The sequence below is a fragment of the Cherax quadricarinatus genome, chromosome 3 (genome assembly GCF_038502225.1).
Source record: "Cherax quadricarinatus isolate ZL_2023a chromosome 3, ASM3850222v1, whole genome shotgun sequence".
Classification (NCBI taxonomy): domain Eukaryota; kingdom Metazoa; phylum Arthropoda; class Malacostraca; order Decapoda; family Parastacidae; genus Cherax; species Cherax quadricarinatus.
In genome coordinates this window covers 1348791-1376043 of record NC_091294.1, presented here as the reverse complement: position 1 = coordinate 1376043, position 27253 = coordinate 1348791, and the positions used below count along the sequence as shown (strand labels likewise).

Genomic DNA, 27253 nt, shown 5'->3' with positions numbered 1-27253 from the left:
ACTATGCTGCTGGTTGTCTCCCTGAATTTCTGCTCTGGCCAGCAATCCTTTGCCGGCAACCAGTCTGGGCCTTTGAACCAAATCTCACTTTTGCTCAGCTTTTTGTGTGTTACCCCTCGGCTTATCAGGTCGGCTGGGTTTTGATCTGTAGGCATGTACAGAATTGTTGATGTTGACTGTAGCTCCCATATCTCCTTCACCCGATTCCTGACATAGGGGAGCTTAGACCTGTCGTTCTGGACCCATTGTAAGGCCACCTCTGAGCCTGTCCATACATAGGAGTGTGTCACTCTCAGGTTTCTCAACACCTCCTCTACGTACTTACCCAGTCTTGCTCCCAGCAACATCGCCATGAGCTCTAGCTTTGGGATCGAGCAATCCTTCAGGGGTGTCACCCGCGCACGACTGGCGGCCAGACTGACCTGGTCCCCGGCCACCAAATACGCTATTGCCCCATAAGCCCTGGAGGAGGCATCACAGAAGATATGCAAGTCATAGTCCCGCCCGGTGCACCCGATGGACCTGGGGAATGTGAACTCATGCAATTCTGCTAGATCTCTGCTAACCAGATCCCACTCCTGGCAGACTGTTTCTGGCAGTGGGTTGTCCCAACCTAGGTTCAGCTCCCAGGTCTCTTGCACTAGCATCCTCCCTCGAATGGTGATGGGTGTCAACAAACCCAAAGGATCGAAGGCAGTCTGCACTTTACTCAGCAAGGACCTCCTGGTCAGCTTCCCTTCCCCATCACATTTCCTCTTTAGCCTAAGTCTGTCTTCCTTGATTTCCCACTCCAGTCTCAACACTGACGTTACCTCAGGTACTGAGTAGCCAGCAGTCATGTTCCATCGTGCCTTGCAGCGTTGGATTGTTTGTCACCCATTCTCTCAATGGTATGTTAGCCGAGAGAATCTCCTGATTCGACTCTCGGTAAATGTCCATCAACAGCCTTTCATCTGAGGTGGTACCTTGCATGTTGTCTACATAAAATAGGGTCTTCAGTAATTCTTTAAGCAGGCTGTTACAGTTTGCAAGGTGGTAGTCTATGGTGGCCTGTAATAGGAATGGTGAACTAGTGGCACCAAACAACACTGCCCTGAATCTGTAGGTATCATACCCTTGCTCGGGCACCTCCCTGTCAGCCAACCACAAGAACCTTGTGTAAACCCTGTCTTGTGGCTGCAACCCAATACGTAGGAAGGCTTTGCTGATATCTGCCGCATAGGCATACTGTTCTGTCCTGAATCTCAACAACACATCTGCTAATCTCTGCATCAGGGAGGGCCCGGTGAGCAGACAGTCATTCAACGATGGCTCTTGGGGACTCGCCTGTGAGCTGCAGTTGAAGACCACTCTGATGGGAGTGGTTACTGACTCCTTGGTGACTGCCATGTGTGGAAGATAATGGGTGTTTTCACCAGGGCTGGCATTGGGCACTTTCTCAATGAACCCAAGGGCCAACTGTTCCTTAATATCATCATATTTCCCCACCAGACCCTTCTTGGTCAGCTGTTCACCAATGAATTCAACTGACCCCGTGCCTTCTTGAAATTAGTGGGCAGCGTTGGGTGTACTGGTTTCCATGGGAGTCGCACCCAGTACTGTCCGTCCTGAACTGCACATGGTTCAAGTAATCTCGATAGGTCTCTTCGTGTTCAGGGGGTGGCTGGTCACCCTTAATCCCTGCTACATCCAGGTCCCATAGTTTATGGACCGGCTCACCATCAGATATGCCAACTTGCGTCTCTGACAGGTCTTCGTGCACCCCAATCCGCATCACCAGTACAGCCTCAGTCGCTGTAATACCGGAGCCCTCCTTTCCTGGGGTCGCAGGGAAGTGAGCTGGTACCCTGCCTCCTACGATTTTTTCCCTCTGGAGTCCTGTACAGGCCAACACCCTCCTTGATAACTCTTCTCATGGATACGAACTCGTCTATGTAATCTCCTCCTACCAAGATTCCTACATTACTAATGTTGTCTGTAGCAATGTCTGGTTCCGCTAGCTTCACACCCAACTCCCTCAAACGTTTGACTGCTGTAGCCAGTCCCTTAGTGGTAATGATATTGGGCAGCCTCTTCACTATCAAGGCTGAAATTTCCCGTCGATGCCCGGCTAACCTGACCGTCACATTGACTACTGAATAAGACCTGCGTGGGACTTCCCCACTAAACCCTTCCACCTTCATGTCAACTTTACCACCTGTCTTCAGCTTCAACCTAGTTGCTAGACTCTCTGTTATAAAGGATCTCTGTGCCCCACTGTCGAAGAACAAATGGGTCGTTTCAGACTTCTTCCCATTCGTAACCACCGCCATTATGGTGGGCAAGGCCACCGAACCTTGAAACTGCTCACCAGAACAAATTCCCGGTGCCGCCCTCACCACGCTCATCACTACTTCAGGCTCGTCCTTGCTTTCCGCCCTTTCTTGCGGTTTGCTCTCCTTAGCTTGTGCTGATCTGGTGTCATTAGGACACAGTGCACTGTGGTGCTTACCTTTCCGGCAGCCCCGGCATTCATTGAGTTGGGCGCTACAGTCCCTGGCAAAATGTTCTCCACAACACTTGAAACAAAGTCTCAACTCCCTTAGTCATTGAACCCTTTTGTGATAGGTGATGAAGCTCGAGCACCCTGAACTAGCGTGTTCTCCTTCACAAAACAAGCACTGTCTCATACTGGCCGCTTTAGTGGCTTCTCCCTTGGCCCTGTGGGTGGAGGACTCGCCCTGGGCATAATACGTGCCGACCCTAGTAGGAGGTGGTTTAGGTCTATCTCTCGAATGTCTGGGGAAGTTGACCGACTTCTCCTTGGTAGGTAATTTCTCCCCCTGACCTATGCTCAGGTGAGATATGAAATCCCCCAACCCTTCAATAATTTGTCGTATCGTGAACCTATTTGTCCGATATTTTAAGTAGCACTGTAGTGCTAGCCAGTTTCCTCTGAATCACCTGGCTAAGGACCCATTCTGAATCATCCTCATCATGCAAATCTCTGAAACTATTTGTCAGGCTCATAATTTCAATACAGAACTTCTCTAGGCTCTGACGGTCATGTCGGCAAGCCTCTAGATCCAACAACCGATAAAGTATGGCCACTTTTATCTCTTCAGTGTTGCCAAACATGTCTTCTAATTAGTCTTTGGCATGTTGGTAATTAGTGTCAGTAATCTGGTAGTGCCGGACCAAGTCTAAGGCTTTACCCTTGAGCGGTGACCGCAAATACTGCAATTTGACGGCATCTGACAAATCGTTCCTGTTATCTATCAGGGCTTTAAACTGATCCCAGAAAGCAATGTACTCAGTTAGGGTTCCGTCAAATGTCGGTAAATTCAACTGAGGCAACCTGGGCAACATATTGACAGGTGTGTGGCTGTTTGGGGTACCTGTGGTGTTCGACACCACCCTTGGAATACTAGCCTTTAATGTACTTAACTTATCTTTGTACGTATTCATCTCCTGTTGACAATCTACATCATCCTTAGTGAATTCGTCCAGAGCCTACCGAAGACTATCCTGGGATTCCTCATCCTCAATAGCCTGTAGCTCATATGCTGAGAATGCTTGTTCGTAGGCTTCCCATTTTTCCCCCAAACGCTTCAAGCAGTCTTGCAAATCATCACAGTCTACTTTACTGCGTTGGCAAGTAGCCTTGCACCTGTTATGCATTCTGTTCAGATGCCCTTTGTATGCCGCCACTGACCGTTTTAATTTTGCTAACACTGAACCAGACTCTTCTGAACTCCCATCTGCCATTGTCGAGGTTTAATGAGGAATGTGACACTAATTGTACTTTACCCAGTCCACCCCACAGCACATTACGGTGTTAGGCAAGAATGAACGAGTCTCAAGGCTCCTCAACAAGTTTAACGATTCCCTTTGTTATATTGACTCTACTCTGACTTAAAATGTACACTGTTAGCTCTCAAATCCCAATCAAAATGTGTATCGATGTGAAAGCTTAACCTAGCAATTTCCTGTACAATGCCAGCAAATAATTACAGGACTTAACCTAGTCTCAGGTACAATTCACAAATCCCTAATTAAAATTAATCAAAGACAGTGAAAATCACACAATGAAAATGCAGTATACAAATTAAAATCACTTGGTTAGCTCAAATAAATTCAACAATTCAACTTGCGAAACAGTAAATGAATAATGTATGTAAACAGCTTGGCCTAACTGCCCAGCTTACTCAGTCTAGCATGGATGGTTGGATAAGGTAAATCCTAACCTAACTAGTGTGCTATAGCTTAAACCTGGCTTTTAGAACCCCCTGTAAATAATAACAAGGTTAAATCTGTCCTAGCTACTATAACTGTTGTAAATATTGCACAAGCCTAGCCTAACTGTGGCTACCTTGCAAATCCACTGTAAGTAATTAACATACAAGTCTCCTACTCTGGATTACTTGTAATCACTGTAAATAATTAAATACACAAGCTTCTCTAGCCAACCTGGCCTGCCTGTAAATTACCGCAAATAACTTTTGTGTATAGCCAGCTTGGCCTAGCCTCTGTGTAACTCTAGGCCTAGGTGTGCTAACTTAACCTAACTCTTAAATTGGTTCCTAACTGTGGCCTAGCAACCTAGCTATTCCACATCCGGTTTGAAGGACCACTTTGTGAAAATTTGTGTGGACTGCCTCCAAGTGAGTCGCCTACCCTGGCAAGCTCTGTTGACACCGAGCTCTGAGGTCGGTACCTCAGCCTCACAAGTGGCTTATAGGACAGTTTTCTTAAATGATTGATGTTGCAAGAAATCTCGCCTGCATGCACGTTTAAAGGACTAATTTACTTGGTGTTGCAGCATATATGCTGATCTTCAACCTCCCTAAGCTTAGCCCCTTTGGACTTCCCCTCAGAAACCACGTGCAACTGGGAGCCTTAATTCCTGCAATATTCAGTCGTTATTAGTGACCTGCCTGCACCTCAGAAATTCCTATATCCAAGAGGGTGTGTATCCCCTAGTATAACTATGCAGGAATGGACACTAGCTTCTAAGTAGGCAAGAGACACTGGTATGTACTGGGCATGCACTGCCAGCTGCACAAAGGCCCACAGTTCAGCCCACAATTTTCCCCAGAAACTGGCCGGAATCCTACAAAAGAGTGGAGGTCTTGCCTTACTGTATGGGCCTGATGGAGGAGGTCATCTACGGTACATCGAGTGCCTCTACCAGATTTCCCCAGGTCTCATATGTGAAGACACGTGGGGGGCGCCATCTTCTGATCACTGCACGTCTTGCCCAGGTGATGTCTGGTCTAATAAGGGCTCTCTCATGTCTTCAAGACCCGCGCCTCGTCATTCAAACTAGGGCTGCCAGTTCTCCCTAGCTAACTTAACCTAGTGTTTGCCTACATTATCGGCCTATTACTACCTATGTTAAGGTCTTAGGTCTACATTATTATTATCTACAGTTGCCTTAATAATCCTAATATTAGTGTACTAACAGTAAAACTACCTACTTCTTCCCTGAAGGGTAAATCTATAAATCAAGAAGTACCTACCATCCACCCACGCCAACTCGGGAGAGAATGTTTGTGTTGGGTGTAAGGGACCTCGAACAGTGTGTTTTTTCCCCGTTGGGACTTCTCAGACCGAATAAGTTCCAACACATTAAGACTACAAATATTTTAAGGTAAGTAATGGGTGTACTGTGTGTGTATTTTACTTTTTATTGTTTTTAATGCCTAGTTCTATTGCTAACTTAATATATATTAGCGTAAATTTGTTATCTGGTATTTATAGTGGAAAAAATGGTGTTCGCTTTCTGGTGATAGCCTGGAACCTAATCTGCCACATAAGTGGGGCTTTGCTGCATGTACTAAAACCTGATATAAAATTCCTATGTCCAATATACAAAATTTGGCAGACACATGCAAAACAATGCACTCACAGTCATATTCCTTTAAGAAAAAGTAAGAGAAGATGTAAACTAGAAAGAAAGAAGCACTCCTTATATAGGCGAAGCAAAGAATAACAGAGACTAAAAGAGACCAATATATCTGTAATACAAGGGAGGCACTAGTCAGAGAAATAGCAAACATCGAACTTAAGCAAAAGGAATCTTACAGGTGTCAAGAAATGTGGAAAGAACTAAAAGCCTTGAATGAAATTGAAAGAAGCCCAAAATTACTTCTTTCATGCCAAATCTAAGCCGAGAACAACATCCAGTATTGTGCCCCTACTTAGATGAGATGGGTCCTACACAGATGACAGCAAAAAATGAGTGAACTATTCAAGTCCCAGTATAACTCAGTTTTTAGTGAGCCACTAACCAGACTAAAAGTCGAAGACCGAAATTAATTTTTTATGAGCAAGACTCAGAATTTGGTAGATTCAAACCTTTCTGATATTATCCTAACACCAAATGACTTCGAAAAGGCGATAAATGATATGCCCATGCACTCTGACCCAGGCCCAGACTTGTGGAACTCCATGTTCATCAAGAACTGCAAGAAACCCCTATCATGTACTTTTAACATTCTATAGAGAGGGAGCATGGACACAGGGGTCATCCCATAGCTGCTAAAAACAACAGACATAGTCCCACTCTACAAAGGGGGTAGTAAAGCAATAGCAAAGAACTACAGACTGATATCACTAACATCTCATGTCATAAAAATCTTTGAAAGGGTTCTAAGAAGTAAGACTGCCATTCATCTAGATACCCAACAGTTACACAAACCAGAACAATGTGGGTTTAGAGCAGGTTGCTTCTGCCTGTTTCAACTACTGGACCACTATGACAAGGTCCTGGATGCCCTAGAAGACAAACAAAATGCAGGTATAGTATACACAGACTTTGCAAAAGCCTTTAACAAATGTGACCATGGTGTAATAGTGCACAAAATGCGTGATACAGGGATAACAGGAAGAGTTGGTAGATAGATCAATAATTTCTTAACAAATAGGACACAAAGAGTAGTTGTAAGCAAAGTAAAGTCTGAGGTGGCTACTGTGAAAAGCTCTGTTCCACAAGTCACAGTACTCACTCCCATCCTGTTATTTAGAGCAATCTGTGACAGAAAGGACTAAGGTAAATAGACTGCTTGCCTTGGTTCTCACAGTCAAGAAATTGGTGGTAAGTAATATCGAGGTCAGCAGATTTAGTAGAAAAAACAATCACATATGTATCATTTATTATTAACATTTCATGGAAATTTCTTGATAGCTACTACAATGTAAAGATCCCTGATTTTCACTCTGCAGACTGTAGGAAGTTAAGGAACAACCTGGTTATAGATTACTGAGGGGAATCCTGATGAATGGTGGTGATAAAGATGGTTATCACTACGACATTTTTCCAGTATTGTACAAGCTGCCCATATCCCATCTATCCCTAACAGAGAAATTAAATCAAACAAAAATAATTCTAAATGGACAAACTAAAGACTAAAAAATCATTAGGATTGTGGAAAATTTGTATAATTTTCATAAGTTTAGTGTAAAAAAAATAAATAATATAATATTTAAAATGTATTGTTGGTGTGACCGTAAATCGACATCATGCCTAACCCTTCTAGGGTAGAGTAGGTGCCTGAGCCCGAGCCTTTAGCTCATGAGACTGTCATTCCCATTTGCCCCCTAGGGGCGGGGATGGCAGACCAGAGAGGCTTAGCTTGTGGCTAGGCCTGGGGACAGTTGGTCCCAAAGATGAGGAGGTACTTGTGCCTCCTCCCATGGGAGACTTAGGTCTCAGACACTCCCTAAAGAGGGAGCCAAGGCCGGGCCACCACTTGGAAAGGGCCCGGGCTGGGAGAATACCGGCGAATCTTTAATAATAATAATAATAATGTGACCGTAAATAAAAATGGAAATTGCAAAATGAACTGTCACACCGGTGGGGAAGAGACGCAAAATATGGCAATAATTCACTGGTGGTACAATAGAGTGTTTTATTGAAGATTAAGACACTTATGCAACATATGGGAATCTTTATTGAGGAAACGTTTTGCCACACAGTGGCTTCATCAGTCCAATACAAAGCAGAAAGGTGAAAGGAGAGGAGGAGCTTGAGGTAATCAGTCCCTCAGCCTGGAGTCGATGTGTTCAGTTCATCAATCTTGTAGAATGTACAACATAGGGCCATAGACGTGGCTTATATACTGTAGTCAGGTGAGGCGAAGCAGGAGGAGGCGAAGGAGGAGGAGGCGGGGTAATAGTAGTACCATCCACTAGTCGAAGTAGGTCTTCGTCCAAAGGTTAGACAAGGTTGAAGAATTCTTTGTATCAGGATCCCATGATGATGCAGTATCTGACAGTTGTGACAAATGGTTTTGAAAACCGACAAGTTGAAGATTGAGACACTTATGCAACATATGGGAATCTTTATTTAGGAAACTCCTCCTCTCCTTTCACCTTTCTACTTTGTATTGGACTGATGAAGCCACTGTGTGGCAAAATGTTTCCTAAATAAAGATTCCCATATGTTGCATAAGTGTCTCAATCTTCAACTTGTCAGTTTTCAAAACCATTCGTGTTTTATTAATTTGAGTGTTTACGAGGCCAAAATAGTGTGGGAAGACCTCACTAAAGGTTTGTGTACTGGAATGTTGAGAAATTTGTCCTTGAAGCAGTCACAATAAGACGGCATTGGGGATTTCATTGAAATGCTGTGCCATCAGAGTTCACCCAGGAAAGTACGCCATTGTTACCTAGAAACTAGAGTAGTACGACTGGCCAGTTTAAGTTCTAATTGTTAGGTAGGCATTAGGATCTGCTCTACAGATGACTAATGAAGAGCTAATCTGTCTATTGTGAGTATTCCAGTCATATTATATTCTATAACTTTTTTAAATGATAAGCATATATCAACATTTACCAGCGACGGACTTGACAGATCCCCCTTCGTGTCACAAACCCATCATACAGTCCACTTACTATATAATTTACCAAAGTTACTGGTATTAAATTTTATACATTCAAAATTTGATAGGCCCGACTTTGTGGGTGGGAGTGTGTGTGTGTCTGGAAGGAGAGGCATTCTGCAGTCTATACTCTCTAAAACTCCACCTTGCTCAGAGGTACAACTAACATACCTGGAGTTTACCTAAAGAGAGTTCCGGGGGTCAACGTCCCCGCGGCCCGGTCTGTGACCAGGCCTCCTGGTGGATTAGAGCCTGATCAACCAGGCTGTTACTGCTGGCTGCACGCAAGCCAACGTACGAGCCATACATAAGTAAATTCACTAAATTGTTGTTTAGTTGTGCCCCCCTTAAATTACATGGATAAAATATTTCAAGAATGTACCTGTGAACCTGTGTAGATGAATGGTTCAGAGAACCGACAAGTTGATAAATTAGACATATGTGCAACATTTGGGTATCTTTAATGAGGAAACATTTCGCCACACAGTGGCTTGTTTGCACTTGTTTGCACAGAACTGCTTAATGCCTCAAATGATGTAGTGGAAGTTTTAGCAGTAAAGGTCGAGAACCAAAACCTAGTCATTGTGGTAGTCTACAAGCCTCCGGATGCAACATCCCAGCAATTCCAGGAACAGCTGTTAAAAATTGACCACTGTCTGGAAAATCTTCCAGCTCCTGCACCCAACATCTTGCTCCTGGGGGATTTCAACTTAAGGCACCTAAAATGGAGGAATATAGCAAATAATATTGTTGCAGTAATAACACCAGGAGGCAGCTCTGATGAAAACTCACACTCACACGAGCTTTTAAATCTCTGCACAAAATTCAATTTAAACCAGCAAATAATAGAGCCTACTAGACTGGAGAATACACTAGACCTCATCTTCACTAACAATGATGATCTGATAAGAAATGTCACCATATCAAAAACAATATACTCAGATCACAACATAATTGAGGTTCAGACATGTATGCGTGGAGCCCCAGACCGACATAATGAGACTAGTCACGAGGGAGCATTCACCAAATTCAACTTCAATAATAAAAACATAAAGTGGGACCAAGTAAACCAAGTCCTAACCGATATAAGCTGGGAAGATATACTAAGCAACACAGACCCCAACTTATGCCTAGAATAGATTAACTCGGTGGCACTCGATGTATGCACAAGGCTTGTTCCTCTAAGAAAAAGGAGGAGTAGATGTAAAATAGAAAGAGACATGCGCTCCCTTTACAGGCGATGGAAAAGAATAACAGAGCGGCTAAAAGAGGTCAATATATCTGAAATGCGTAGGGAGACACTGGTCAGAGAAATAGCAAGCATCGAACTTAAGCTAAAAGAATCCTTTAGGAGTCAGGAATCGCGGGAAGAACTAAAAGCCATAAATGAAATCGAAAGAAACCCAAAGTATTTCTTCTCCTATGCCAAATCAAAATCGAGAACAATGTCCAGTATTGGGCCCCTACTTAAACAAGATGGGTCCTACACAGATGACAGCAAGGAAATGAGTGAGCTACTCAAGTCCCAATATGACTCAGTTTTTAGCAAGCCGCTAACCAGACTGAGAGTCGAAGATCAAAATGAATTTTTTATGAGAGAGCCACAAAATTTGATTAACACAAGCCTATCCGATGTTATCCTGACGCCAAATGACTTCGAACAGGCGATAAATGACATGTCCATGAACTCTGCCCCAGGGCCAGACTCATGGAACTCTGTGTTCATCAAGAACTGCAAGAAGCCCCTATCACGAGCCTTTTCCATCCTATGGAGAGGGAGCATGGACACGGGGGTCGTCCCACAGTTACTAAAAGCAACAGACATAGCCCCACTCCACAAAGGGGGCAGTAAAGCAACAGCAAAGAACTACAGACCAATAGCACTAGCATCCCATATCATAAAATTCTTTGAAAGGGTCCTAAGAAGCAAGATCACCACCCATCTAGAAACCCATCAGTTACACAACCCAGGGCAACATGGGTTTGGAACAGGTCGCTCCTGTCTGTCTCAACTATTGGATCACTACGACAAGGTCCTAAATGCACTAGAAGACAAAAAGAATGCAGATGTAATATATACAGACTTTGCAAAAGCCTTCGACAAGTGTGACCATGGCGTAATAGCGCACAAAATGCGTGCTAAAGGAATAACAGGAAAAGTCGGTCGATGGATCTATAATTTCCTCACTAACAGAACACAGAGAGTAGTCGTCAACAGAGTAAAGTCCGAGGCAGCTACGGTGAAAAGCTCTGTTCCACAAGGCACAGTACTCGCTCCCATCTTGTTCCTCATCCTCATATCCGACATAGACAAGGATGTCAGCCACAGCACCGTGTCTTCCTTTGCAGATGACACCCGAATCTGCATGACAGTGTCTTCCATTGCAGACACTGCAAGGCTCCAGGCGGACATCAACCAAATCTTTCAGTGGGCTGCAGAAAACAATATGAAGTTCAACGATGAGAAATTTCAATTACTCAGATATGGTAAACATGAGGAAATTAAATCTTCATCAGAGTACAAAACAAATTCTGGCCACAAAATAGAGCGAAACACCAACGTCAAAGACCTGGGAGTGATCATGTCGGAGGATCTCACCTTCAAGGACCATAACATTGTATCAATCGTATCTGCTAGAAAAATGACAGGATGGATAATGAGAACCTTCAAAACTAGGGAGGCCAAGCCCATGATGACACTCTTCAGGTCACTTGTTCTATCTAGGCTGGAATATTGCTGCACACTAACAGCACCTTTCAAGGCAGGTGAAATTGCCGACCTAGAAAATGTACAGAGAACTTTCACGGCGCGCATAACGGAGATAAAACACCTCAATTACTGGGAGCGCTTGAGGTTCCTAAACCTGTATTCCCTGGAACGCAGGAGGGAGAGATACATGATTATATACACCTGGAAAATCCTAGAGGGACTAGTACCGAACTTGCACACGAAAATCACTCACTACGAAAGCAAAAGACTTGGCAGACGATGCACCACCCCCCCAATGAAAAGCAGGGGTGTCACTAGCACGTTAAGAGACCATACAATAAGTGTCAGGGGGCCCGAGACTGTTAGAAGACATGTTTGGCAACACTGAAGAGATAAAAGTGGCCATACTTTATCGGTTGTTGGATCTAGAGGCTTGCCGACATGACCGTCAAAGCCTAGAGAAGTTCTGTATTGAAATTATGAGCTTGACAAATAGTTTCAGAGATTTGCATGATGTGGATGATTCAGAATGGGTCCTTAGCCAGGTGATTCAGAGGAAACTGGCTAGCACTACAGTGCATGAGTTACACTTAAAATATCCGACGAATAGGTTCACGATACAACAAATTGTTGAGGGGTTGGGAGATCTCGTTTCTCATTTGAGTATAGGTGTGAGAGAAGAGTCACCACCATCACCACATAAAAACCCAGACAGTTACTCGAAGATCTCGAGAGATCAGTCTAAAGCTCATACGACTAATGTTGGAGTGCACTATGATAAAGAAGTGTCTAAGGTAAGAACCTCCAAGCAGAACCTCAGAGGCACTCATGCCAGAATATGCGTGTTCTGCGAAGGCGAACACGCTAGCACGAGTTGCCCGGAGTATACAACACTGAGCAGCAGGCAACAGAGACTAAAGGAGTTGAGACTGCTTCAAGTGTTGTGGGGAACACTTTGCAAGAGACTGTGGCACCCAGCTCAGTGAGTGTCGAGTCTGTTGCAAAGGTAAGTACCATACTGCACTATGTCCCAATAATTTAAGGGAACCCCAGGCTAGTAGGGATATCTCTCAGGCAGAGATAGAAAGTGAGTCTGAGCCTGAAATGGTAGCCAGTGTGATTAGTGGGAGTGAAGTCTCTAATCCGAGTGAGAATCACGGAGGTGCTGCCCTATCTACAGTCATGGCAAAGGTTGTGAATGGGCACAGGTCCAAAACAACCCTATTATTCTTTTACTCAGGAGCACAAGTATCCTTGATAACAAAGAAGTTGGTGGCTAAATTAAAGTTGAAGGCCACAAGGAAAGTTAGTATGATGTTGGGAGGGGCTATAAGTCAGGCCCCACCCAAATCTTATGATGTGGTGGATGCCACAGTCAAATTAGGTGGACATCGCAGAGACATTACAGCCTTGGTGGTAGAGACGTTACCCACAACAGTTACAGTGAGAGGTCTTGCTGCAGCAGCTAAGTGATTGAAAGACCTTGATGTGAAGCTGGCAGACCAGGGAATTACCACTGACACAGTCAGAAATGTAGGTATCCTGGTGGGAGCCAATCAGATAGATGACTTCCTGTCTACACAACGGATGTTTAGGGAAGGAATTGGTTTATACAGATCCCCAGTAGGATACATCATAGGCAGCAGGATTCCACCTGAATTCCCTGCCATGCCAGATATAGAAGAAGCTGTCCCCATGATAGCTGGGGGAGTAGTGATAATGAGTACCAGTATACACGATGAACCACCAGGGAAGCCGAACCAGGTAGGGAGTGACGAACACTCGGCCACCTTGGGAAAACACTTTTACAGGGTATGTAAAGAAGGAGATAGATTGCCATTAAATCCAGGGAACCTCGTATCAGTGGGAGGAAAGGCTACCAGGGCATGTGGGCCACTGGGTGGGAAAGTATGGAGCCACTCAGTCAAGGCTAGACATACGAAAGATGTTAAAGTTAAAGGAAAGGGTGCTAAGACCACCGGAACCAACAAGTTTACACCCCCAGAGGTGTCTGCTCGATGAGAGTAGCTGGACGGCACTCTTGTCCAGGGTCCACCGTGGGGGCTCACGGAAGGTGAACTTGATTTAGACTTAGCGCCTACCTTCGCCGGTGGGAGGATGTTGGAACTTATTCGGTCCGAGAAGTCCCAACGAGGAAAAACACACCGTTTGCGGGCCCTTACACCCACCCAAAACACAAACACACTCACCCGGGTTGGCGAAGGTGGTTGGAGGGTACTTCTTAATTGATAGATTTACCCTTCAGGGAAGAAGTAGGTAGTTTATACTGTTAGTACACTAATATTAGGATTATTGAGGCAACTGTAGATAATAATAATGTAGACCTAAGACCTTATCATAGGTAGTAATAGGCCAAATGTAGGCAAACACTAGGTTATGTTAGCTAGGGAGAACTGGCAGCCCAAGTTTGAATGATGAGGCACGGGTCTCGAAGATGCCAGAGCTTCCTTCTAAGACTAGACGCCATCTGAACAACACGTGCCGTGATCAGCAGGCGGCGCCCCCACGTGTCTTCACATATTAGACCTGGGGAAATCTGGTGGAGGCACCTTGACGTACCTTAGATGTCCTCCTCCATCAGGCACATACAGTAAGACAAGACCTCCCTTTTTCTTAGGATCCTGGCCAGTGTCTGGGAAAAATTGCGAGTGAGTTGTGCTGTGGCCTTTGTGTAGCCGGCAGTTCATGACCAGTACGTCTCTTGTCAACTTAGAAGCTAGTGTCCGTTTCTGCATAGTTATACTAGGGGATACACACACCCTTGGATGCAGGAACTTCTGAGGTGCAGGCAGGTCAGTAATATCGATTGAATATTGCAGGAACTAAGGCTCCCGGTTGCACGTGATTTCTGAGGGGAAGTCCAAAGGGGCTAAGCTTAGGGAGGTTGAAGACCAGAATAGATTCTACATCACCAAGTAAGTTAGTCCTTTAAACGTGCATGCAGGCGAGATTTCTTGCAACATCAGTCATTTATGAAAATCTGTCCTATAAGCCACTTGTGAGGCTGAGGTACCGACCTCAGAGCTCGGTGTCAACAGAGCTTGCCAGGGTAGGCGACTCACTTGGAGGCAGTCCAGACAAATTTTCACAGCAGTTGTGAAAGTATTCATCAAAGGAACAGAAGTAGATGGTCTTATTGATAGTGGCAGCTCAGAGAGTTTCATCAACCTGGACTTAGTTAAATGCCACTCCTTGACTCTACATCACTCATCAGGTACCGTTTCCATGGCATCAACATCTCTCTCTATTCAGACCTTAGGGTTTTGTAAGGTAAATCTCAGAGTTAATGGAAAGGACTATCAAGATGTACACTTAGCTATTCTGCCACAACTGTGCTCTGATGTTATCCTTGGTCAGGACTTTCAGAAGCTGCATGGTAGTGTTACCTTAACATATGGAGGTGAACTGCCTCCTCTTGTTGTCTGTGGACTTAGCACTTTATGGGTAGACCCACCAAAGCTGTTTGCAAATCTTACCGCGGATTGCCTTCCTATATCAGCTAAGTCACGCCACTATTCTTATGAGGATTGAATGTTCATTGAGAAAGAAACTCAGAGGCTGCTGAAGGAGGGTATTATAGAACCGAGTAATTCCCCTTGGCATGCACAGGTTGTTGTTGTTAAGGATGATTATAGGAAACGGAGACTGGCTATCGATTACTCTGAGTCAATCAACAAATTTACACTTCTTGATGGGTACCCTCTACCTCGAATTGATGATACAGTGAACAAAATTGCTCAGTACTATGTGTTTAGCACAATTGATCTACAGAGTGCCTATCATCAAGTCCCTATAAGGAATGAAGATAAACCATACACAGCATTTCAGGCTAGTGATGGCCTGCATCAGTTTACCAGAGTCCCTTTTGGAGTCACCAATGGGGTAGCCTGCTTCCAACGAATTATGGATTCACTCATTCAGGAAGAGCAGCTCATGGGAACTTATGCATATTTAGATAATGTTACCATTTGTGGCAAGACCCAGGAGGAACATGATGCAAACCTTGATAAGTTTTTGGAAGCCGCCAAGAAGAAAAATATCAGTTACAATGAGGAAAAGTGCACTTTTTCAACTAAAAGGCTTAGCATCCTTGGCTATGTAGTGGAAGGAGGTTCAATATTCCCAGACCCTGAACGACTACGACCTCTACGGGAACTTCCAATGCCTCAAGACAAAAAGTCACTTCGAAGAGCTCTTGGTCTCTTTGCTTATTACTCACAATGGATCTACAACTATTCAAGTAAAGTCTGCCCATTGAGTGCTACCACATTTCCTGTGACAAAGGAAGCAGAAGCCACTTTCCATACTCTCAAACAGGACATTGAAAACTCAGTAGTTCAAGCCATTGATGAGTCCCTACCATTCGAAGTGGAAACGGATGCATCTGACATTGCCATTGCTGCAGTCTTATCTCAGGCAGGACGACCAGTAGCCTTCTTTTCGAGAACTTTTCAAGGATCAGAGAAGTGTTACGCTGCTGTAGAAAAGGAAGCCCAGGCCATCATAGAAGCAGTTCGCCACTGGAGGCATTATTTAACTGGTAGACATTTTACCATAAGGACTGACCAACGGTCCATGATGTATGTGTTCGACAAGAAGCACAAAAGTAGGATAAAGAATGACAAGATATTATACTGGAGGATGGAACTATCGTGTTATGACTTTGATATTCTGTACCGACCGGGTCAAGAGAACATCTCACCTGATGCATTCTCTAGGTCCCACTGTGGAGCAGCATGTCATGATTTGCAATCACTCTCAGCGCTCCACAAGGCTTTGTGTCACCCAGGAGTTATGCGCCTGTACCATTTTGTCAAATCAAAGAACATGCTCTACTCAGTGGAAGATGTGCAACAAGTGATCAGAGCATGCAGAGTATGTGCAGAGTGCAAGCCAAACTTTCATCAGCCAGAGAAGACTCATCTCATAAAATCCACCCAGCCTTTCGAGAGACTGAATATAGATTTCAAAGGACCTCTACCAAGCATAAATCAGAATAGATATTTCCTTAACATAGTAGATGAATATTCAAGGTTTCCCTTTGTGTTCCCCTGTGCAAATATGACTGCTTCAGCTGTTATTAGTTGTCTTTCAAAGTTGTTCTCTATTTTTGGTATGCCAGCTTATATCCATTCAGACAGGGGATCCTCGTTCATGAGTAACGAACTTCAGGAGTTTTTGTCTAGCAATGGTATTGCCTGCAGCAGAACAACAAGCTACAACCCTCAAGGCAATGGTCAAGTGGAGCGGTTCAATGGTACTATATGGAAGGCAGTTACAATGACATTGAAGTCGCGCAATCTACCTGTTGAACACTGGCAAACTGTCCTACCTGATGCTCTTCACTCTATTAGATCACTGCTGTGCACAGCTATTAATGCAACCCCTCATGAAAGACTCTTCAACTATTCACGTCGTTCCTCTACGGGAGCCTCCGTGCCCACTTGGTTATGTCATCCTGGACCCATTCTCCTGAAGAGTCACCGTAGGATGAACAAGACGGATCCTTTAGTGGAAGAGGTAGAGCTCCTGCAAGCTAATCCACATTATGCCCACATTCACTACCAAAATGGTGAAGAGACTACAGTATCCTGGAGTTTACCTGGAGAGAGTTCCGGGGGTCAACGCCCCCGCGGCCCGGTCTGTGACCAGGCCTCCTGGTGGATCAGAGCCTGATCAACCAGGCTGTTGCTGCTGGCTGCACGCAAACCAACGTACGAGCCACAGCCCGGCTGATCAGGAACTGACTTTAGGTGCTTGTCCAGTGCCAGCTTGAAGACATTTAGCCCCAGTTGAAATCCCCATTAGTGTGGAATCTCAAGATACACCAATAGATGCGAAAGATGCTTCATTTTCTCCTGGAAAGCCCCTTGAGACTACCCCTATGGAAATAGAGGATTCTGCTCCAGCAGTTAGTCAAACCCCGCTGGAAAATATTGAACCTGGTGAAGAGGCTCAAGGGCTATGAAGGTTGGGACGCTTATGTCACCCACCTAACAGTTTGGGAGATTACTGTCTCTTGATATTTTAGAAGGGGGAGATTGTAGTGATACTGCTCCTGTGGGGAGCAGCAGCAGGATAATACTGCACCACCTCTCGGGGCCTTTAACAACAACAACAGCTTGGTGTGTGTCATGGGCGCCAACACATGTTGTGTGATTCTCTTCTCTTATATCCATATATTAGTGATGCAGATTACATGGTGAGTTTAAATATGTGGCCTGTGTTTCTATCACAACAGTCACCACCATCACCACATAAAAACACATATAGTTACTCAAAGACCGAGAGAGAGCAATCTAAAGCTCATACAACTAACGTTGGAGTGTACTGTGGCCAAGAAGTGTCTAAGGCAAGAACCTCTAAGCAGAACCTCAGAGGCACTCATGCCAGAATATGCGTGTTCTGTGAAGGCGAACACACTAACACGAGTTGCTCTGAGTATACAACACTGAGCAATAGGCAATGGAGACTAAAGAAGTTGAGACTCTGCTTCAAGTGTTGTGGGGAACACTTTGCCAGTGATTGTGATGCCCAGCTCAGTGACTGTCGAGGCTGTTGCAGAGGTGAGCACCATACTGCACTATGTTCCAATAATTTAAAGGAATCCCAGGCTAGTAGGGATATCTGTCAGGTAGAGACAGAAAGTGAGCCCGAGCCTGAAGTGGTAGCCAATGTGATTAGTGGGAGTGAAGTCTCTAATCCGAGTGAGAATCACGGAGGTGCTGCCCTACCTACAGTCGTGGCAAAGGTTGTGAATGGGCACAGGTCCAAAACAACCCGACTATTCTTTGACTCTGGAGCACGAGTATCCTTGATAACAAAGAAGTTGGTGGTCAAATTAAAGCTGAAGATCACCAGAAAGGTTTGTATGACATTGGGAGGGGCTATAAGTCAGATCCCACCCAAATCTTATGATGTGGTGTCACAGCTAAATTAGGTGGACATCGCAGAGACATTACAGCCTTGGTGGTAGAGACGTTACCCACGGCAATTACAGCGAGAGGTCTTGCTGCAGCAGCAAAGCGATTGAAAGACCTTGGCGTGAAGCTGGCAGACCAGGGAATTACCACTGACACAGTCAGAAATGTAGGTATCCTGGTGGGAGCCAACCAGATAGATGACTTCCTGTCTACACAACAGACTTTTAGGGAAAGAATTGGTTTATATAGATCTGCAGTAGGATGCATCATAGATGGCAGGATTCCACCTGAATTCCCTGCCACGTCAGAGAGGGAAGAAGCTGTCCTCATGATAGCTGGAGGAGTAGTGATAATGAGTATCAGTATACACAATGAACCGCCAGGTAAGCTGAACCAGGTAGGGAGTGACAAACACTAAGCCACATAAAGAGGGAGATAGATTGCCAATAAATTCAGGGAACCTTGTATCAGTGGGAGGAAAGGCTACCAGGGCATGTGGGCCACTGGGTGGGAAAGTATGGAGCCACTCAGTCAAGGCTAGACATACAAAAGATGTTAAAGTTAAAGGAAAGGGTGCTAAGACCACTGAAACCAACAAGTTTACACCCCCAGAGGTCCACACAGCAAAAACTGGATGGTTGAAGTTAGACCGGAGTCTGCTCAATGAGAGTGGCCGGACGGCACTTGTGTCCAGGGTCCACTGTGAGAGCTTGCGGAAGGTGGACTTGATGTAGACTCATTGCCTACCTTTGCCGGCAGGAGGATGTGGAAACTTATTCGGTCCTAATGTTCCACAGAGCAGATACGTCATATGAAGGCCCTAGTATTCCACGGAAAGGCCGTCTGAGTTCTGCTGGCCCTTACATCCACCCAAAACACACACATACACCCGGGTTGGCAAAGGTGGTTGGAAGGTACATTTTAATTGATAGATTTACCCTTCAAGGAAGAGGTAGGTAGTTTATACTGTTAGTACACTAATATTAGGATTATTGAGGCAACTGTAGATAATAATAATATAGACCTAAGACCTTAACGTAGGTAGTAATAGGCTGGTAATATAGGCAAACACTAGGATAGGATATATTAGCTAGGGAGAACTGGCAGCCCAAGTTTGAATGCCGAGGCACGGGGTTTTGAGACCACAGTGCCTCTTTCTTTGTCGAAACTCCGAACGAGGCACACCGCCAGGAATGTCAGGGCAGTGTCCCATGTGTCTACACATACTAGGCCCTTGGGGAAATCTGGTGGAGGCACCTCAAAGTACCGTAGATGACCTCCTCCGTCAGGCCCATACAGTAAGACGAGACCTCCCTTTCTCAGTATTTTGGCCAGTTTCTGGGGGGAATTTGCGAGTGAGTTGAACTGTGGGTCTTTGTGCAGTTGGATGGCCAATGACCAGTATGTACTGTACCGGCATCTCCTCGTTGCTAAGCTTAGAAGCTAGTGTCACTTCCTGTATAGGTATACTAAGGGTTATTCTCCCCCTTGGAAACAGGAATTTCTGAGGTGCAGGCAGATCACTAATACCAACTGAATATTGCAGGAATTAAGGTTCCTGGTTGCACATGGTTTTGAGGGAAAGTCCAGAGGGGCTAAAGCTTAGGGAGGTTGAAGATTGGGATACATTCTCCAACGCCAAGTAAGTTAGTCCTTTATTCGTGCATGCAGGTGAGATTTCTTGCAACATCAGTCATTTATGGAAATCTGTCCTATAAGCCACTTGTGAGGCTGAGGTACCAGCCTCAGGCCTCGGTGTCAGCAGAGCTTGCTAGGGTAGACAACTCACATGGAGGCAGTCCAAACAAATTTCCACATTTTCTTTTTGTAACTGAAATACATCCAGTGTTGGTATAATTTATGTTAATTGTTTTAGAAATAATTTCTTAATTTCGGGTGTTATTTAACCTAACCTAAAATTTGGGAAATTTTGTTTTTGGTCTGCCTCTCCCAAAAGAATTCGGTGTCATGTGCACATGAATGCCAGGACTGAATACCTAGTTTCTCTTTGAGGTACAGAGGATGGAGTTATGAGCCACCGAGAAACTTCTAGTTATTTCCAGACAGAGAAATGCTGAACTATAATAGAATATAAGAATAAAGATTATGTATATTTCCAAAGAAAGTAGACCGGATATGATCAGACATTTTTGTGTAATTATTGTTGTTATAATGATAAATAAGTAATGTATTTTGGTTATCTTTATTACCAAAACGTTTTCCGTGCGCAGTAGACTTCATTAATCGAATACAGAGATTATTTTTATATTGGAAATAGTTAAAGAAGTGGACAGGTAATTTTAAGATCTCTTACGCTTGAAGAGATGATAAAAAAATTTCAGTCTTAGCACTGATGGAAAATGTTTAGTCTTCTAGTCTTGATATATCTAAAGCAGAGGTCTGAGGATGGAGTCTTATATATTGTAGCTGGATGACAGATGCAGCAGTTGGAAACTGCATCACAAGTAGGTAGATTCTACCCCACTAGCAGAAGTAGGTCATGCCAGCAAGCTGGGCTAGTGGTTAGCAACAGAGTTGTAGATAATACCCTCTTTACCAAGATTCCATAGTGTTGTGCCAGACATGTGCACATTCAGCTCAATCTTGTTAAATAGTCAAAAGGGTGACTGTTTAAGGCGACTTGAACAGTTGCATTATGGTTTTCTCACTGGCTGCTTGTTTTCTGTAATAATTTGTTATTTTTAAGGATAAAGAACAGTCTAACCTAACTTCAGCTAACTTACAGTAGACATGTGATGTAAACCATACCTGGAGGGTGTTTCGGGGGTCAACTCCCCTGCATCCCATTCTATGACCAGGCTTCGCGGTAGATCAGGACCTGATCAATCAGGCTGTTACTGCCGGCCGTACACAAACCGACATACGAACCACAGCCTGGCTGGTCAGGAACTGACTTAAAGTGCCTGTCCAGCTTCCTCTTGAAGACAGCCAGGAGTCTATTGGTAATCCCCCTTATGTATGCTGAGAAGCAGTTGAAGTCTTGGGCCCCTGACACTTATTGTGTTGTCTCTTAGTGTACTTGTATGTATACATTAATGGTACACAATACAGATAAGATGATGACTAAGACACTTGTATCTTATTGATCAACTTGCCGATATTGTTTTGGCTTAAGCCGATGGGAGAATTGGATCTGCCTCGCATGGGCCAGTAGGCCTGCTGCAGTATTCCTTCTTTCTTATGTTCTTAATATATGTAATTCTAAACACTTCTAATAAATTTTTGCAAGTGTCAGCTAATCTAAGCTGTAATATCTCTTAACACACCTTTCTTTCTTTTTAAGGGAATTTTAAATAATCTTAGTTAACCATTAGCATACATAGTCTGTAATTTTGAACTGTATGATTTTTCAGTATATGATGCTGGTAGGAGGTGATATGCTGGAAGATATTTTTATTTTTTTTTATCACACTGGCCGATTCCCACCAAGGCAGGGTGGCCCGAAAAAGAAAAACTTTCACCATCATTCACTCCATCACTGTCTTGCCAGAAGGGTGCTTTACACTACAGTTTTTAAACTGCAACATTAACACCCCTCCTTCAGAGTGCAGGCACTGTACTTCCCATCTCCAGGACTCAAGTCCGGCCTGCCGGTTTCCCTGAATCCCTTCATAAATGTTACTTTGTTCACACTCCAACAGCACGCCAAGTATTAAAAACCATTTGTCTCCATTCACTCCTATCAAACACGCTCACGCATGCCTGCTGGAAGTCCAAGCCCCTCGCACACAAAACCTCCTTTACCCCCTCCCTCCAACCTTTCCTAGGCCGATCCCTACCCCGCCTTCCTTCCACTACAGACTGATACACTCTTGAAGTTATTCTGTTTCGCTCTATTCTCTCCACATGTCCGAACCACCTCAACAACCCTTCCTCAGCCCTCTAGACAACAGTTTTGGTAATCCCGCACCTCCTCCTAACTTCCAAACTACGAATTCTCTGCATTATATTCACACCACACATTGCTCTCAGACATGACATCTCCACTGCCTCCAGCCTTCTCCTTGCTGCAACATTCATCACCCATGCTTCACACTCATATAAGAGCGTTGGTAAAACTATACTCTCATACATTCCCCTCTTTGCCTCCAAGGACAAAGTTCTTTGTCTCCACAGACTCCTAAGTGCACCACTCACCCTTTTCCCCTCATCAATTCTATGATTCACCTCATCTTTCATAGACCTATCCGCTGGCACATCCACTCCCAAATATCTGAATACATTCACCTCCTCCATACTCTCTCCCTCCAATCTGATATCCAATCTTTCATCACCTAATCTTTTTGTTATCCTCATAACCTTACTCTTTCCTGTATTCACTTTCAATTTTCTTCTTTTGCACACCCTACCAAATTCATTCACCAATCTCTGCAACTTCTCTTCAGAATCTCCCAAGAGCACAGTGTCATCAGCAAAGAGCAACTGTGACAACTCCCACTTTATGTGTGCTTCTTTATCTTTTAACTCCACGCCTCTTGCCAAGACCCTCGCATTTACTTCTCTTACAACCCCATCTATAAATATATTAAACAGCCACGGTGACATCACACATCCTTGTCTAAGGCCTACTTTTACTGGGAAATAATTTCCCTCTTTCTTACATACTCTAACTTGAGCCTCACTATCCTCGTAAAAACTCTTCACTGCTTTCAGTAACCTACCTCCTACACCATACACCTGCAACATCTGCCACATTGCCCCCCTATCCACCCTGTCATACGCCTTTTCCAAATCCATAAATGCCACAAAGACCTCTTTAGCCTTATCTAAATACTGTTCACTTATATGTTTCACTGTAAACACCTGGTCCACACACCCCCTACCTTTCCTAAAGCCTCCTTGTTCATCTGCTATCCTATTCTCCGTCTTACTCTTAATTCTTTCAATAATAACTCTACCATACACTTTGCCAGGTATACTCAGCAGACTTATCCCCCTATAATTTTTTTGCACTCTCTTTTATCCCCTTTGCCTTTATACAAAGGAACTATGCATGCTCTCTGCCAATCCCTAGGTACCTTACCCTCTTCCATACATTTATTAAATAATTGCACCAACCACTCCAAAACTATATCCCCACCTGCTTTTAACATTTCTATCTTTATCCCATCAATCCCGGCTGCCTTACCACCTTTCATTTTACCTACTGCCTCACGAACTTCCCCCACACTCACAACTGGCTCTTCCTCACTCCTACAAGATGTTGTTCCTCCTTGCCCTATACACGAAATCACAGCTTCCCTATCTTCATCAACATTTAACAATTCCTCAAAATATTCCCTCCATCTTCCCAATACCTCTAACTCTCCATTTAATAACTCTCCTCTCCTCATTATTCTTGTGGAAATTTTTTGCATAATTTTCTAAATGTAGAACATATAAGTTAATAATATAATAATTATATAATGAAATATGATGCTGATTTGACCCTTTCGAGAAATTTCGAGTGATGGGTGTAAATCAGCTGTGAGGGGACGCCAGAGAGACGCCACATTGAATTTAATGCGTGAATATTGGACTGTATTGTGCAATGTAATCAGGCATTCTCGAAGGTCAATTGGTATATATCAGCCTCAATCCGTAATTTATAAATTGGTGACATGTTCATGCTGCAGAATTGGGATAGTATGGAAAACCCTTACAATTCGGCAGACAGGACGGAAAAATGGAGGACTTCAATGAATCCTTCCCAACAACACAGCTAAGTGATGCTTACCCATAATGTACAGTAGTTCTTGCATTGGCCATCATAAATCCTAGCTGTTAGGATAATGTTAGGATGAGTTCCATCAGCATTAAGTGTCTTCCACTAATTAAATGGTAAGTGTTAATACTAATTATATTTTGTGTACCCAGCAAGCCTAATCATATACAGTCCACAACTTTAATTAACCAGAGTAGCTGATTTTAGTATTGTAATTCTTAATTTAATGTAAAGTCTAGCTTTTTGTGAAAGTGGTGAAGAAGTGGGCATCGAGGGAGTGACAGTTTAGCGACCTGCTGTGACTTAAGTCCCACTTACCTCACCCAAATTACTTGCAGGTAATAATTCAGGTAATACCCTGTAAATCTCATGCAGGTAATTTACTCACATAATAACAATTATTCATAAAATTATTTTAAAATGAAACAGAACATGTGTGAGCCATTCAATATTAGTTTTTATGGACAGACCTTTAATCATAATTACATTCTTCTCTACGAGTCCACTTGGAGGATCCCATCACACTTTAGGTACAAGAGATATATATACTGTATAATTTTTTGCTTATTTTTATTACTAAAGTACAGTATATTTAATCCTTATACAGAATTTACTATAAAACTACTCCAATTTCTGAAGATGCTTATCAAACCAGTGTATAAAATACTAAGATATTAAATCTAGAGATGATAATGAATCCTGCGATGTCGTTATCTTCACATGGCACCACAACACTATTACTACGTCTAGAAAAGTTACATATCAAAGTTTGCGCCCCAACAGTATTACGTCTAGAGCAGTTTACCCATCACTCTAATGACACTAATTGCCACCGGGCGTTCCTAAATAGTGATACATTCTACAGTGATCATTACTACAAAAAAATTCCAAATCACAGTGACCACTATAATTATAATACCAACTAGGTTCTTAGTCTCTGTTGTTACGTTGCAGTACACCAGTAATGATAAATACATACTTTTTTTTATTTCCTATGAACTGTTTCAGAGTATAACAATGAGTAGAACTTGATGGCCAAGCTAAATGTATGCCTTAATTTACTTTAAACTTCTATGCTTGTTAGAAAAAAAATGGACTGCTTGGATAAGTTAAACTATTTGCCTTGAGGCCCGATGCTGAACACAGTCAAGTTGCATGATAATATAATAAAGCATTAGCTAGCTAAAATACAGTGAGGGGCTCAGGGTTGTGTCCTGGGTAAGACTCTGTGTGCACAGGTGCATGTCTCTTGCGATTCACCTCATACCGACTGTCCGGTGATGGCTGTTCTCCGGCGAAGTGCACATTATTGTTGTTATTCTCCTTTGCCAAGTTCTCTCTTAATCTCATGAGCTCTTCCCCTACACCATACTTCATCAGGTTGAACTCTGACACTACCAGAGAGAGGCGACCCAGAAGGTAGTTGAGGTTATTCTCAACATCATCGACCTTTGTGCTGATTTTGTCGACGGTACCGTCCATGTTCCCCACGCGAGACAAGGAAGCGTTCATGTGCTGCTTAGTGGTATCCTTCAGCTGATCCAGCAGATCTACAGACTGTGTCATCTGTTGGTACATAATACCAATCTGCCGCCACACTTGTGAGATCTCCTGCTCCATCTTCGCAGTCATGTTGGTCAGAGCAGAGGTCTGATTCTTCAGAATGGCGAAAGAAATGTTGCTAATTTGATCCGAAAGGGTCGAGTTTATGTTACTTCCGCTGTTTTTCACAATTTCTCCAAGTTCTAGGATGATCTGTTGGATACCGAATTCGATGCTACGTTTGGTGTCAAGGACAGAATCTGCTGTGTTGATCATTACCTGCTCGACTCTTTTTAGGCTACTAATCTCTGCAGACAAATCAGAATAATTTTCCAAAACAGTTTGTTGAAGGTTCTCTGCCTGTGAAGCCCTGTCGTCAAGGATATCAATGATGTTTGAGGTTCCTTCCTTCAGTTCATTACTTAAGGTTGATACTGTTTCCGCCACTGTGGCTGCTGTGTCCCTCACTGCTGTGGTCACGTCAGAAGAGAAGCGTCCTAGTCCCTCCTGCGTAGTCCTGTTAAGATTCCGCAGATTTTGCGCCAAGTCAGCCACCGAGGCGTTGATGCGAGCTTGACCAGCATGGCTGTCCTCCAGCAACATTTTAAGTGTGTTTAAATGATCATTCAGTCCCTGAAACACAAGTATACGTCATTTCATTACTACCAACTAAAAGCGGTGTTTAATGAACATATATTGTCTTAGTTACTGCCACATGATAGATACAGCATCAGCAGGTAAACTATCCAGATTCCATTTCACATGGAATGCCACACACTAAAGTCAAGTGCTTTTTCCTGAATTTTACTGATGAAATGTTAATGCTACAGAAGGGTAACGTCCAATCTTAAATCTAAAATCTGTATGTATGTACCGCTTAAGTTCCAGCCAATAAAGATAACTTCATAAGTCCAAATATTCGTCATTAATGCAGCACAAGACAACGAATTTAGATTCCCTCACCGCAGGTAGGCTGTGCAAGTATTCATTTTGTTTACTACATAAATCTATCAGTGAGGCTTCACTATACATGCGTTGTCCTGAGGCTGCTTTTATGCATATTTAAAAGCTTTAGACATTTTTATGACAATCCCTTAATTACATTCCTTTACCAAAGGAAGTCGATCGATACAAATTATCGTTTTAATCTCACCAAACTCTGCATCTTACCTTTGCAGCCTACCTTTAACTTCTACCTTTCACTAAGTATAACAACTACTGCAGCCTACCTTCCACTAAGACAGTCTAACTTCTACAGCCTATCTTTCACTAAGATAGTATAACTTCTACAGCCTACCTTCCACTAAGACAGTATAACTTCTACAGCCTAACTTCCACTAAGATAGTATAACTTATACAGCCTAACTTCCTCTAAGATAGTATAACTTCTACAGCCTAACTTCCTCTAAGATAGTATAACTTCTGCAGCCTAACTTCCTCTAAGATAGTATAACTTCTACAGCCTAAC

At 43.5% G+C, this 27253-nt stretch overlaps 1 protein-coding gene across 1 annotated transcript in view; it reads right to left on the bottom strand.

Annotated features, from left to right (window-relative positions):
* Nucleotides 1–24796: 24796 nt before the first annotated feature.
* Nucleotides 24797–27253, bottom strand: part of LOC128691748 (myosin heavy chain, clone 203) — a 250812-nt gene continuing 248355 nt past the window's right edge. Inside the window, exon 6 of the mRNA XM_070089934.1 lies at nucleotides 24797–26418. Coding sequence (XP_069946035.1) covers nucleotides 25426–26418 — 993 coding nt within the window. The 3' untranslated portion in view covers nucleotides 24797–25425. The remainder of the gene's footprint in view (nucleotides 26419–27253) is intronic.